At 40.1% G+C, this 14,721-nt stretch overlaps 1 protein-coding gene across 2 annotated transcripts in view; it reads left to right on the forward strand.

Annotated features, from left to right (window-relative positions):
- Nucleotides 1–1,452: 1,452 nt before the first annotated feature.
- The window catches only part of LOC122881673 (thrombospondin type-1 domain-containing protein 7A), a 144,327-nt gene continuing 131,058 nt past the window's right edge, over nt 1,453–14,721 (forward strand). For both annotated transcript variants that reach the window (XM_044208173.1, XM_044208175.1), the window contains exon 1: nt 1,453–2,453. In XM_044208173.1, coding sequence (XP_044064108.1) covers nt 2,303–2,453 — 151 coding nt within the window. In that variant the 5' untranslated portion in view covers nt 1,453–2,302. The remainder of the gene's footprint in view (nt 2,454–14,721) is intronic.

Here is a 14,721-nt window from a genome sequence, read left to right on the forward strand (position 1 = left end):
CTACTCTGTCAGGAGTGCAGGCAGAACAGTTGAGACAGCACAGGGACATTAAATTCAAGCAAATTAATTCCACCTGCATTGCCCGCCCTAACCCCTCTAATCTAGCTATCTCTTTGATTAAAGGTTGTCTGCTTAGATTTAAAGGCAATCTCATCCACATACTATGCCATTTAGCGTCACTCTCAGCTTACTGATGATATGTTGGTTCTTCACACAGTTGTTGTAATCTTGTTTGATGCATTATACCAAACATTACCTGAACATTGCCATTACTTTAAAAGCTAAGGCTGGCAATATTCTATATTTTTCATTTTTCATAATAAATCCCATCAAAAGACCAAATCAACAGGTATTGATTGATTGATTGATTTGTACCAATTATTGTACCAACAGGTATTGCCTGTGTAGTCACACCTGATATATCTTATTCCTCTGTGCGATAGACCTCCAGTGTTGTCCAAAACAATTAAACACATCAATGAGCCACACTGTTGCACTTAGCGACATGTTCATTCATTATGGTAAACATGGGCGCCGTACTTTATTTTGAGTCCATCCCACTTATAAATACTCACTAGTGCACCAAATTTATATTAACACAGAAAATAGTCCCCAACAAGCACACAATTTACTCTTGTTTGAGTAACATTTGCTAAAAAATACAGTGCCCAGCTGTTTTAGGAAATGACTTGCCCTTTTAAAAAAATTCAACTGGATATTTGTGATCCATTTTTCTGTACCACAGAGGTAAGAAAATTATAATGGCAGCCTGATCCTTTAAAGCAGCAATCCAGACTTTTACTGACCTTCTTTAAAGTGGTAACCTGTGATATCCAATTACATATTTACACTTTATTTACGCTCTATTAAAAAAATCGCATGTCAGTCAAGCAGTGTACTAAGATTTCTTTTCCTGAAATTGTTGTTAGTGAAGTTCCTAGTGGTGGCACTCAAAATACTCAGTTCTTTTTTCTTTCTCTTTTTTCAAAACAAACCACTATGATATGAAATGCCCACCACAGGATTTTGAAATCAATGTAGTACTGTAGATCAAAGATGCTGACGCATCTAGACGCAAATAGATAAACAGCCTACATGCTGGTATGTCCAATTCTGTCTACTAATTTCTATCAACATACCTGCTACAGGTTGGCTCACAATTTTGTTTTCAGAATCGGTAATAGAAAATGGCACAGTTTTTATACATAGATTTTTGTGATTTTTTTATATTAAACTATTACTGTAAGTCCTCATTTTCACTTCTTCTGTTCCATAATTTCATTTTCACACCCGTTTCTCACATGCATAAACACCCCCTCTCCCTCATCTCTTTCTCGTGCTCTCTCCCTTTCTGCGTTAGTGTTTTGCTCCTCCTTGCTTCCCCCATCGACCCCCCTCCTCCACTTTCTCTCGCTCTCTGCATTAAGTCCTGCTTGTCTCTCTGCCTCTCTGATCCTGGAAGCAGTGCTTATGGGAGCTTCTGAGACCAGTGTGAGCACTGCTGGTCTCCAGTTGCCTTCCCAGCACTGCAAGTGGAGGACGAGTGGAGGAGGAGGAAAAGGAGGGGGAGTATCCGTACTCATGCCCTAGGCGGGTGAAAGAAAAACTAGAGAGGAAAGGGGAGATAGAGGAGGGAAAAGTGAGAAGGAGTATGTTAGAGATGCAGAGAGTGTAATAATAAAGGGAAAATGAGAGAGACAAGAGAAGATGAGGGTAGGAGAGAAAAATAGAAAAAAGCCAGGAGTAGAAAAAGAGGGAGTGAGAGCATGGTGGCACAGGAAGAAGAGCAAATGAGTGAGCGAATAGGAGACGAAGAGAGAGAGTGAGAGAGAGCAAGCAAGAGGGAGGGAAGCGAACAACACTGCAGACACTCGCCCACTGTCACTGCTCCACAGCCAGAGGACAGAGGCAGCAACGGCAACAGTGGAAGCGGATACGATGGAGGAGGAAGACCGCGCCATCCATCTGCAGCTCAGTCCCCGTCACTGACAGCCTCCCTCTGGGACCATCCTGCCAAGTTGGGAGCAAAACGGGGGAAAAAAAGGAGAAAACTACTCTTTCTGTCCTTCACAAGACCAAGTACTGGACCTCAACTCCTGCAGGACTGATAACACACCACACACACACCTCATTATTTCTCCCTCTCTTACACTCACATACACTTACTCACACCCTCACTCTCTCAAACTGAAGCACACTTCACTTCTTGTTGCCTTTTGGACTAGCGTGTTTGTTTTTTTTATACACTGCCTTTCGCTGACCTTCTGAGCTGAGTGGATTTACTTTTATCCTGTGGCGGACCATGGGGCTAGGGTGGAGGGGTGCAGCAGGGACCCTCCGAATAAGGACAGAGGGGAGCTGGTACCCTTTGGTGACATTGCTGCTGTTCTGTGGTTTCTGGAAGGCTCACACACAGACAGATGACGGGAAGTCGGTCTACTTCTGGGAAACAGGTACTGCTAAACCACTAATTAGAGATTATATTTGATCCCTTGTTTAACATATGGAGTGTTTATGATAGTAGGTGGTGAACTAGTGTGTGCTGTTGGTGCTGCTACGGTATGTGACCTCCCACACTCAGTAGCAACAAACAGTCAGATCTAATCGTGTGTGTTTTCAGATCTAATCATGTGTGTGTTTTCAGATCTAATCATGTGTGTGTTTTTATTATTTATGGAAAATGTGTGTGATAACTTTTAGATTTTAGAGAACATTTAAAATCAGTGCATCCGACAGTGTTGCCTTTCTTTTGTGAAAATAAAAGGTTCTTGAATGTAGTACAGAAACACACATTCTCAAGCTTAATTAACTTGCACAGGTCTACTATGCTTCCAGATGACACACTTTGGTTGTCTCATAAATTTGTTATTTGAGGTATACGACTCTATGCTGCTGAACTTCAAAGATACGTACACTTGAAAGATGACCCAGAAATCTAAAGTAGAGTTGTCTCATCGCACTGAATAGCATGTGGCACGCAGGACAACCGTGATCCATTTTTGAATGGATTACTTTCATCTTCCTGAGTCTCAGGTGATGCACCATTATTGAAATGTTGCTGCTGTGCGTTATAGCATGTGGAAGATTGATAGACATTGGCGCACAATAGTGCTTGGTGAGGGAAGCGGAGCGGTTTTTGATGGTATTGATACGACATCAGCATTGAATGAGTGGGTTGTGTGTGTGTGTTTCACAAATTCATACATGTAGTAGATGCTTAGATTGATGGGCGGTTACAGTATTTCTTATCTTTGCACGTGCTTGTGTTCTGCACTGAATGTAGTTAAACTGTCTATCAGAGAAAGAATCATATGGAGTCAGTTGGTGTCACAGTGGGATCCATTGAATTATAGTATCACTGTGGACATGCATGGGAAGCCCACTACCAAACATGGATGCATTAATTTAAGGTTCTGGAGTACAGATGTTGCAGTGAGCTGTGATTACTACCATGATGATTTCTAATGGACACTGAGAAAATTACTCTCTGCAGTCTTTTTAAAAAACATTTAGGAAGTCCTTTAAGGCATAAATTAAATGACTTGATTTAATCCTCAATTAGACAGAAGAGCTCAGGAGGTTAAAGCATGTGCTTCTCTTCTTCTCTTACAGAAACACATTTTAACTATATTTTCTCAATCCCAGTACAACTTCTCTTTCTAACCCTAACTCAAACACCCCCACTCCACTCGTCCTGCCCCGCCTTGCCCAGCACCAGTCCCTAGTTGACGTATCCCACGTCTCTCCTGTGGTTCTGCATCTTTAAAGAGGATGTAGCTGCGTAAGGAGATTAAAGGAGCAGGGATTTAACAACCCAGGAAAGACAGCCCAGGGAACAGACTTGAGAAAGAGAAAGGCAGAGTGAGCACTGCAGGCAGAGAGAGGGACTAACTTAACCTACATCTACCCTACTGTAGGTCATCGTGATTACGCCTCTCTCCCACGCTACAGCACCTTTCTCCCACACTATACATGCTCCTCAACTGGAAAGCTCTAGGCTCTGTGCTTTGAAATGTAATCCAGTGCTTGGAGTTTGTTCACTTCTTCCCAAATAAAAGGTAGCGCATTGATTTCAGCCCTGGAGTCTTTTTTCTGTGCCTCTTTGGTTTGACAATTGCCTGCAGAGTATTAAAATCGCATAGGGCAATTTAGGGGTTTGAATCCCAGTGCTTTTCATCAAAATGTGATTATGTTTGCACAAGATTTGCATACTTTTTCTTGCCAATCGAAGCTTGTTTTAAAAAAAAAACACAAAATGTGATGATGTTTGTGCACATTTGCAGAGTGTGCAGTGGAGGGAATATTCTTGTGGCAAGCAATGCTCTGATGTTTTGCATATTGATGAGTCTAGCTGAAATACAGCCCCTGTCTTCGAAACTGTGGGGAATTGGGCCTGCACTGCTTTTATTGCCTTCTATGAAAATATGATGTATCTGTTTTGGAAGGTGAGACAGTTCAGCGCATTTTTTTGCTCTGAGAATTCTATTCAAATGAGGCAGATCGAGACAACAGGCTCCGCCAGACATGGCAAGTGATATTTCTGAAGGTGGCAGTGAGGATAACTGGTGAAAAAACGAGCGTGATTATAGCCACCATGAGGACGGTGGTGGTGGTGATGATGATGGTGATAATGGCTTGCCACAGTTTTTCTAGGGCCTTTGAGAGATTGCAGGGAGTTTGTCTCCCTCTCAGCTGCTATTTTCACACCATTTTTCTTCTTGTCGCTTCCTCTCAACTGTGCACTCCCTATGCACTTCTTCCTCTGCATCTCTATCGCTCTGTTTCCCTGTCTGGCACTCATGCTATATTTTGCATTTATGTTTTAAGATCCACAGCTCTTCTCAATGAATGCAACAGTAATATATGCTGAAATTCCACAGCAACCTTATTAGTTGCCAATGGTAAGGAGGCATAAGTCTCCATACCAGGAAGACAATGGATCTAACAATTTTCTGCATCCTGCATATTCATGTCATGAGAACTGCTAAGTGCCACACATGCAGAGGCACATACACGCACTCATACACACACACACACACACACACACACACACAGCAGGTGCATCTTTCCCATTCTGGTACTGTGTGTGTGCTTCATTAGACTTTGTTGTTGGAGCGACAGGGTTGCCAGGTTTGAGCTGTCAAGACCTCACATGTCTGCCTGAGGACAGAGCAATTACAGGTGGTAGAGTAGTTGATGGTGTATTCAAGCAAACACATACTGTAACATCTTGATATCTTGGCATTCTCTGTATGCCTGACTGTAAGTCATACATGATAATTTTTAAGTGGATCTTAAAATACATCAAACCACAGACAAAGAAGGATAACTTTGCAAAGAAAATCAACATCGTTATTGTCTTTTCAATATGTTGAGGCTTGCATCGACAGGTGCCAAATCATTTATCGGTCTGGTTTGACATCCTGATCTGATCAGGTGATGTTTATCAACTCCCACCCTCCCTGAATGCAGGATCATAATCTCTTCTGGGATCCAGATTATCTATCATTCAGATTACGCAGGAGTCGCCTCTGGTCTCTGATCAAGCCAATCCCATTTCACCTACAGTGTGGCCTCATCGGTTCAAGTCACACTTCTCAGCACGTGTCTCTCTGCTGTGTTAAGTCACCTGAGTCATGCACGGCCTATCCAACTAAATGCTCCAATTTACTTACAGATTTACCATGCATGTGTGTGTTTTTCTATGAGTGCATGCTGCGCCTGCCGTTAACACGCAAGTGCTGATAAAAAGCCTCCACACTGGCAGGTAACATTTTGAAAACTTTTGAGACTTGACAAAGTTTAGACAAATAAAAGCAAACCAATGGCTCTGTATGACACAGGATTCTGATTGGCCACCTGTTAAATGCTCTGCACAAAACAGTGGCATTTTAACTTTAGTTTAATTGCTTCCTGGATGGTTGACTAACCAAATCATGAATCACAAACTTGAGTGAGTAAGATTTTTAAATCTAAAAATAATACATGATAAAAAATATTCTTGGCAGATATTTTTTTTGTTTAGTTTTATCAGATGAGCTAATGAGATCATTTTACATCATTTAATCACACCATTGTGAATCCGTATGTGCATGTGTCTGTATTTAAGTGTGTTTGTGCATGTACTTCTGTGCATTTGTCAGCCCGCATCTCTAATGACCAGTCAAGAAACAATGGAGTTTTAGTTCTACACAGTATCATACAATGAGGACCATTGCAGCTTTCAGCGTCTGAACGCAATGCTGTGTGTCACCGTGTCCCGCTGATGCCACCTTTCAATGCACAGGGACAGGGCGACTAGTGCTGACAGGCCATTGTTAGCCGAATACATTCCTCCCTTCAGAGAAGTACTGGCAGTGAAGGATGTCACCCGTGCTGAGGGTTGTTAGTAGCGCTCCCACAATCACCTGCTATTATGGCGGACCCACTGAAGAGGCCATCCAGGAAATTGAGGGAGAGCGGGTGTGACGGGTTCACAAGTTCAATACAGCAAGCCAAGGTCATTAATATGGCGAAACGCCTTCAGCCAAACTGAACACAAGACTATCTGAGTTCCAAAGTAGAGCCTTGAGATAGCTAGAAACAAAAGTGCAGTATTGATCTCTTGCAGGTGCCTCGGACTAATTGAGTGTAAAGTTGCTTCTCTTGCCTTATTTTCTGTTAAAGAACCACATGAGAAATCTGAGGATTGGTTAGTTTTGCATTTCATTTTATGTGCAATGACTTTGGCTAAATGTTCTCATTTACAATTTCTCATTCTATAAATGTTTTTTTTTGTCTGCATACTTGATTGATTCATGTCCTCAACTGACCTAAGCACCGTCCTCACTCCCAGGTTTAAATTAGAATCTGCTGTCTCTGTAGGCCCTGAAAATCCTGCTTTAAATAGCCATGTGCTAATACCTGCGTACCTGTATTATGTCTGACTGTTGTCGTGAATTGAGCCAGAAACAAACACATGTCTGGCTGAGTAGCTGTAGCTTTGATATCAGCAGGAATGTGACTGGCATCATCCCAAATGAGAATATCCCTTGGAGATTCCTGCCTCATTTTAGCGAGTACATTACAACGTGACCCTCTATGACCCTAATTAGCATAGCACCTGAGGGCAAACAAGAGCCTTGTAGGTAATTGGCCAGCCACTGTTTAAATTCCTTAGCAACAGGCAACAAATTTAGACCATGCATATAAATTAAGACAATTTCCTTGGGATTTTCATTTTTCATTACACAGTATGCCAATGGGTTTTATTTTAATTCAGTACGCCTGTGTTTTTGTTTTAATTTTTAGTTCAGTTGGAGTGAAAATGGAGGATAATTGTGTCTGTTGTGTGTGTCTGGCCCTACAACCATAAGCACTCAGCAGCTTGTGGAGTCTTTCTCGGCTACAGCCGTAGCCATGTGGCCTCAGCATCTTTCTAAAAGGGGAAGGAAGCTATTTTTCAAAGTTGCTTTTTGTCTCAGTGGAAAAAGAATGAGTGTGGCTCAAGCTCCAGTGGTCTGCGGTTCAGTGTAACCCTAGCAGAAATGATACAGAACTAGCCAACAGCGTATCATGACATTGCACTTGATTTTAAAAGCATTTGCAGCACAATACGTTACATTTGACCCAGATTGATCTGTTTTGTGGCTTTAGAGATATTACCCCACCACTCTCCACTCCAGACTGCTGCGTTTTTGAAATAGCCAATCCATCCAGTGGAGAAAGATGCCAAAGAGATGCCAGAGTTTGTTTAATCTAAATGGCAGAGCTTACACTAAAACCTGGCTATTACTGATATAGGAGGGATGGCAGGATTAGAGATTACACTTCATCCAAAAAAACTTTATTTAGAGTGACATAAGAGGATTCTGCCTTATTCCACCATATTCAAATGGCTCATAACATATTTTGTAGATGTGGCGCTATGTCAATCAGCTACACTACCAGTGTACTTTGTGCATGGTCATGGCGTGAGTAAGCAGATCAGTGATAGGTTTATGTTATGTAGGGATGTTTTTTCTCCGATTATCAGCCTTGACCTGGTATATCAAAGTGACACGTGCTGCTGTAAAAAGATTAGTATATGATAGAAAAGTCTGAAATACTTTTTTTTTTACTCCCAGTAAATTTTCCTGAGTGTCTGCGCTCAATTTTAGCAGCTTTACAATTCATATTTAGTCATACTTACACCTGGACACGTCTGTGTAAAAACCTACGATGTCTACTAATCTACTTCAGTTGGCTAAAAGGTGAATGTTAGGTGCCTTGCTCAAGAGCTCTTTGAGAGTAGTTGTCGTTTTCATTCATGTCCCCTCCTGGATTTTCCTAGCCATGCCTTAAAATAAAGAGCGGGCTTGTGTTTTTTTTTAACGGTCACGTCCCTACGGCGACTCTTCACAAACGAGAACTTCTGTGCTCAGCCACAAGTAGAGACACAAACAAATCCTGTGCCCATCTTGGGGAAACCTAGCACTTTTCGTGGTCATTGAGTGGTATTCAAAACAGACCCTTTACTCCCATGAGAGGCAGCGCGGCGGCCTCAGTGGGCTGAGAGGAATAACGACATCATTGAAGAAAGCAGTGACATTTAGAAGCTGTGCTGCCTCCTCCGATGCTACTCTAATAAAGCCGTAGAGATGGAGGAGGCTCAGGAGTAAATATCCTTCCGTCCATCCAGCAGCCCTGTCGTTAATCCTTCATCTCTCCCACTGGCCATCAATTGTTTTTGCTCAGCTGTGGGATAGTCATGGGCATATTTTACAGAGTCTTTTTTAAACATAAAAGCTTCTCGTTTCACGGTACTTTGGGTGTTCTTGCTTTGCTGTCTAGTGGGTAAGCTGATGTAGAACTGAATGCTATGAAAAGCGTTGTGAGGCAAAAAGATTAATTCATCATTAGATCATGTGATGAACTGTAAACACAGACTGCTATAATCTGTGTGGTTAAGGAATATATCAAATCTATTAAATCTTGATCTCTCATATTATGACATTACTTTAAAATATTGAGCTGCTGCCAGTTTGACTCTTATATAACCACATTACTTGTTATTATAATTCACATTGTAGTGCTGCAGTTTTGACCCCATTTCTGAATGACTTTCTGCTTGTTTTTGGACCATGTGTTCTTGGTTTGTTGAGTAAAAATGGTGCAGTAATTCCTTAGAGTACCCTAAGCAACAGTGACAGGACAGTGGCTTTAGGTAATTGTTTGTGACAGTGTTTGCCAATCCCTGATTTGATGGTGTTGGTCTGTGGAATAATGTTGACCTATGTGTCTTCTGACTTGTGCATGTTGTGCTTTGCTTTTAGTTTAGTTTGACTGCACAATAAAAACAATGCAGAAGTAAAGTGACTAAAGATCAATAATTATCAAAACTTAATCTAGAGTCTACAGCCATGCTAGCAGCTCTGTGAGGCTGCACAGCTGTGCTTTGAGCTAAATGCTAATGTCAACATGCTAACATACTCACAATGACAATGCTGATGCTGATGTTTAGCAGGTGTTCTGCTTAGGATATCAGCCAACCAATCAGTTAGCATGCTAAAATGTGCTAATCAGCACTAAAGTACAGCTGAGGCTGATGTAAATGTCATTAGTTTTGCAAGTATTTGGTCATGAACCAAAGTATTAGACTAAAAAGCAATTTTGACCAGAAGTTAGCACTATATGAAAAGTTAAGATTCACCAAAATTGTTACAATTCATCCTGAGGGGAACATGAATGTCTTTGTATCAAATTTGTACCAAATTTCATGGCAATCCATCCAATAGTTGTTGAGATAATTTCTCTCAAAACCACAAATGTCAACCTCATGGTGGCACTCAAGGAACAGTCTGGGGATCACAAAAGTCATTAGGATTCATCCTCTGGACACCATGAATATCTATTCAAAATTTCATGGTGCTCCATACAATAGTTAAGCCTGGACCAAATGGTGGACCGACTGACATATGGATGGAAAACAAAATACTGATTTTTACATGTAAACACAAGGTACATTGGCAGTGCAAGATATCACAGTGTTACCTACAGTTGTAATTTTCACTTGTTAATCCTATCTATTGCCATATCTGTTACCCATTCCTCTCCAAAGAGCTAACCTTCACACTGACAGGCAGTACTTAGTAATCACACAGTTCGAGAGAGAAAGATTTCAAACAGATATTAAAAGTCAAGTGGGTAGTAAATCAGTCAGTTACTTATAATATTGACCTATTTTGCATTCAGGCTGTTCAGGCAGACAGTATGTTTTTTATTCTTGAACCTGCTGCTGAAATTGATCTGCAAGTATTTTTTTGCCAAGAAATACTTATGCCTTATACCGTACTTATACCATATGAAAAGGTATAGAAATTTGAAAAGCTGGTTAAATTGTGGACTTAAAAATGCATAGAAAAGAAAAAAGCATGAGTGAGCACTCCTCATTCAAGCCCTAACATCAGCATAATAGGCCTGAAATATATAATGAAGGAAGAAGGGAGAGAGACAGAGATAGCGAGAGGAAGCATAGGAGGATTTGTAGGCATCAAAAATCCATACAAAGGAGTTCAGGCTGAAAGAGCACACCATGCCATGCTTTAACACTAGTATCAACATAATAAACCAGAAATATATAATGGTAGAGGGAGAGAGAGAGTGACAGAGTGGCTGGATAATCACCAGTGACAAGCCCCTGGATTAGAGGGAGGGCAGCAGATGGCCCCAGGCAGGGCAGGGCTGACCGTATATGAATATCCCAGTAGGTTGAACAGGCTCACTAACTCCTCATGCCTACAGCCGACAGGCATGGGGTGTGTAGAATATTTGTCAGTGTATTGGTGGCCACTTCTCACCTGTACATTTATTTACCTACAGAGAAGACCAGTGATATTATCAAGGAGAAATCGGGTCAAGACTGAAACCTATTCCACTTGACAAAATAACATTTTCTAACTACATGTACTTGCATGATGCACTGTACCTTAGATGGTTATGGTTTGCTGACATTTAGGGGAGTTCTAAAGTAGAGCCTTATTTTTTATTATTTTTTTGATTAATTGTTTAGTCTATAAAACATAAGAGTTTCCAGAGCCTACGGTATAGAGATCCTTATTTTGTCAGACCAACAGTATACAACCCACAGATATTTTATTTAGAAGGATGTAGCAAAGAGAAAAGCAGCAAATCTTCACATTTGAGAAGCTGGAACCAGAGAATGTTGGCATCTTTGCTTGATAATTCACTTAAACAATTAATTGATTATCAACATTGCCGCCTGCTGTGGCCGAAAAAAAAAAACGATATCAGTGTGGTGAGAGTGAACCAAAACAGTAAAGTGGTGGGTTGGACAGCTAAACAATGAGCTGAAACTCACTATAAAGCTTGGTAAAGCCGAGGAGAGCTGTTGATTCAGGTGATAATTCTCTGTAGGTTCATCACTACGAGCAACTCCTTTCACATTGTTTTCACATTGTCATTTGATGCATATAAAAATATCGATTTATTTATGGCTGGGGCTATGTACTGGCACTTCCCAAAGACACACACACTACTGTTAGCCCAACTACAACACAGGTACCCCCACAGAAACTCTCACAAAGGGACATAAATGTGCTTCTACTGACTGTCAAAGCTCCACCGGCCTCCTTGCCTTTCCAATGAAGACAGGTGACATTCCCCTTTCTCAGTACACTATTCAGGTCAGGCTGACATTGAACATGTTATAAGGTGTATTATAAACATAAATAGCATTCCATTTAAAACTGGAGTTGTAGTGATTTGAGCAGTTCCCAGTCGATTCTCCCCCAAAGGTAAAAATGAAAATTGTACTCTTAATATTTAAATTTATTTAACTTACATTCCATAAGATTGTGGTTTTCTGACTGTGTCCTTTGATGCTTAACCAATAATGTTATTTCTGCTGCTTTTAAATGGTTGCATAACTAAAACTACAGTCATAAACACCATCCAACTCTTCATCTATCCATTGATTCAAATGTCTATTCATCTGTTTGTCCATTAGCCTAGCTTTTTCTTCTCACTACCCATTGAGCTGTGGGTGTATGGCGTGGGCCTGCACTCATGGGTCTCACTTCACACACTAGGTCTCTGGCAAACACATACAGTAAATTCCAGTAAGACCACACTTGTAATCCATAGAGAGAAAGTTGGCATTTCCCTGTAACACAATGTCGATAACCAGGCAGCTTTTTACGTGTTTTTAGCAGTTATAGTCAGGAAAGAGAATTATGTAGTGGTCACACCTCCAATTATATGTAACTCAGTGCTAGCTTATGACAGATTTTGGGAGAGGCTGTTTTTCATTTGTTCTTATCTCACGTCATCTCTGTGTGGAAGTTAGCCAGTGTCACTACAGTTGGTTTTGTGGTTTATGTGAGAATAAATTAGATAAATTAGATATTTAAGAGTTCAGGCATCGTAAAAACATTGGCTGCATGAAATTATAATCATGTGTATACCTGCTTTATCTGCTTAAATCAAAAAGTTAGGCTACAACAGATGGACAGCTATTTCAGATGCTGCAGCTTTGACCAGATTATGTTTTGTGTGTAATAAAAGCACATTTTTAACTTCTTCTAATTAATCAGTTATTTCTTTATTTATGTGTGCCTTTCCTTTATTTTCTCTGTTTCTGTGGTACAATATTCTTTGGAAAAACATCACTGGTAAATATGAAGGTGCCATGTGCACTCTGTCATCATAAATTCTGAGTTTGGAATTTCACAAATTACAAACAGCTGCATGCTACATTTAATGTCTATTATCACTATTACAATTTATTTTCAGATTTTTTTTAATATAATAATTTTACTCAAAGCATTTGAATTTGAAATACAGCAGGGACATTGTGAGCAAGAAGGTGCAAGGCTTTCAAACAAGAGTCTGCAGGAAAGAATGATCTAAACGTATTGCACCTAAGTATAAGCAATTTCTTAAAAAAAGGCCATTGTCGGTATTTTTATAACAATGTATCAAATGACAATATGAAAACAATGTGACAATGTGAAAGGAGTTGCTCATAGTGATAAACCCACAGAAAATGATCAAAGTGGCCAAAAAAATAGCTCTTCCACAGTACTGAAACCAGTCTTGTTAAGGTTGTATTTTTATTTTTAGGTCTTATTTAATCTTTATTTTATCAGGGAGTCTCATTGAGATTAAGATCTCTTTTCCAAGAGAGACCTGAGAACAAGAACATTCACAAGAACATAAACAACAAAAAGAATCAACGCAACTACACAATAAACAAGGAATTAATTAAAACAGTTACAAGAATCATTGAGAACTTCAGATAATAAAGCTTTAAAATCTCAGAGGGAGACTAGTAAGACTAGTTTGAGGGCAGTTTGCAGTTCATTCCATTTAAAAAGGTGCATAGTACCTGAAACCAGATCTACCAACATTAGTCCTAATCTTATTAGATCTTAGTGCCGCCCTCGACATGATTTACCATACAATATTACTGACATAGTGGAAAATTGGTATAGCCTTTCTGACACAGCCTTAAAGTGGTTCAGGTCCTCTGTACAAGTGGAGTTACCCAAGGCTCAATCCTTGAGTCTGTTGTGTTTTAACTCTACAATTTTCCATCAGGGCAAATTATAAAATGACATCAATGAAATCCTAACTATGCAAATGATACAAATTTACCTAGCTCTGTTAAGCAACTACAGTCTCATAGATAAGAATCCTTAGTGTCATCTTGGTCTATCTTGGATTCATGTCTAGGGATGATTTGTTCTTGCTTTTATTTCTAACACTTCTGACTATTTTAGGTTTCAGGTCTCTCCCAAAAAAGCTACCAGACAACTTTAGCTCATTTAAAATGCTACGTCTAGGATCCAAATGCATTGCATCCATTTAGGATGCAGGATTTAGGATTCCGTTTAGGACCAAAATACATCCCAGACTATATGAACTCACTTTGCCTCTCAGGTCATCAGGAGTCTGATAAGCACATTTAATTGTTATGCTTCCTATAGATGGAACAAACTCTCAGAAGACTTGAGACTACCTTTAAAACCAGGTTAAAATGTTTATTTACTCCACCGCCTTTGACTGAATATTAAGTATCACCCTTCTCAACCTTGTGCTTATATTCTGAACTCCCTCCTACTCATAATGTCTCTAGTAGAGGTCTTTAGAGGTCCAACATTTTTGGCCCGATCCGAAACAGAAGGAAAACCTACCCGAACCTGACGTGCATTAATTCATTTTTTAAAAAGAGAGACCTGATCCGATGGGGACCTGAGCACAGTCAGACCCAACCTGAATAGACCCGAGGATAATTAGACCTGATCCAAAATGCAGTCAACCCGAACAGACCCTAATAACCTAAGAACAAATGTAAAGAAAGAAACCAATTCCAAAAATAACTTGTTGATAAATTAGCTTCAAAGATAAATTCATAGAAATAAATTAAAGTCCCATTTCCACCTGCTGCACCAACAGTCTAACATTCTGCAGCCAATTGGGCGATGGACAGAACCAGTTTAACATCGATGAATCAAATTCCAAAGAATAAATGTCATTTAACATTTTTTAAAATGGCTACTGATTTCCTAAAATATTTTTTCCTGTGCAGAGATTATGACATATCACATTATCAGAGCTGATACTGACTACACTCGGATCCATTCGGATCATACAAGACCCATGGCAGTAAAACAAGCTGACCCGATTAGACTGAGTAGAATTTGGACCCGGTCTGATCTGGGTCCCGGGTCGGGTCTCAGT

Source organism: Siniperca chuatsi, linkage group LG9 (assembly GCF_020085105.1).
Source record: "Siniperca chuatsi isolate FFG_IHB_CAS linkage group LG9, ASM2008510v1, whole genome shotgun sequence".
NCBI classification, from domain to species: Eukaryota; Metazoa; Chordata; class Actinopteri; order Centrarchiformes; family Sinipercidae; genus Siniperca; species Siniperca chuatsi.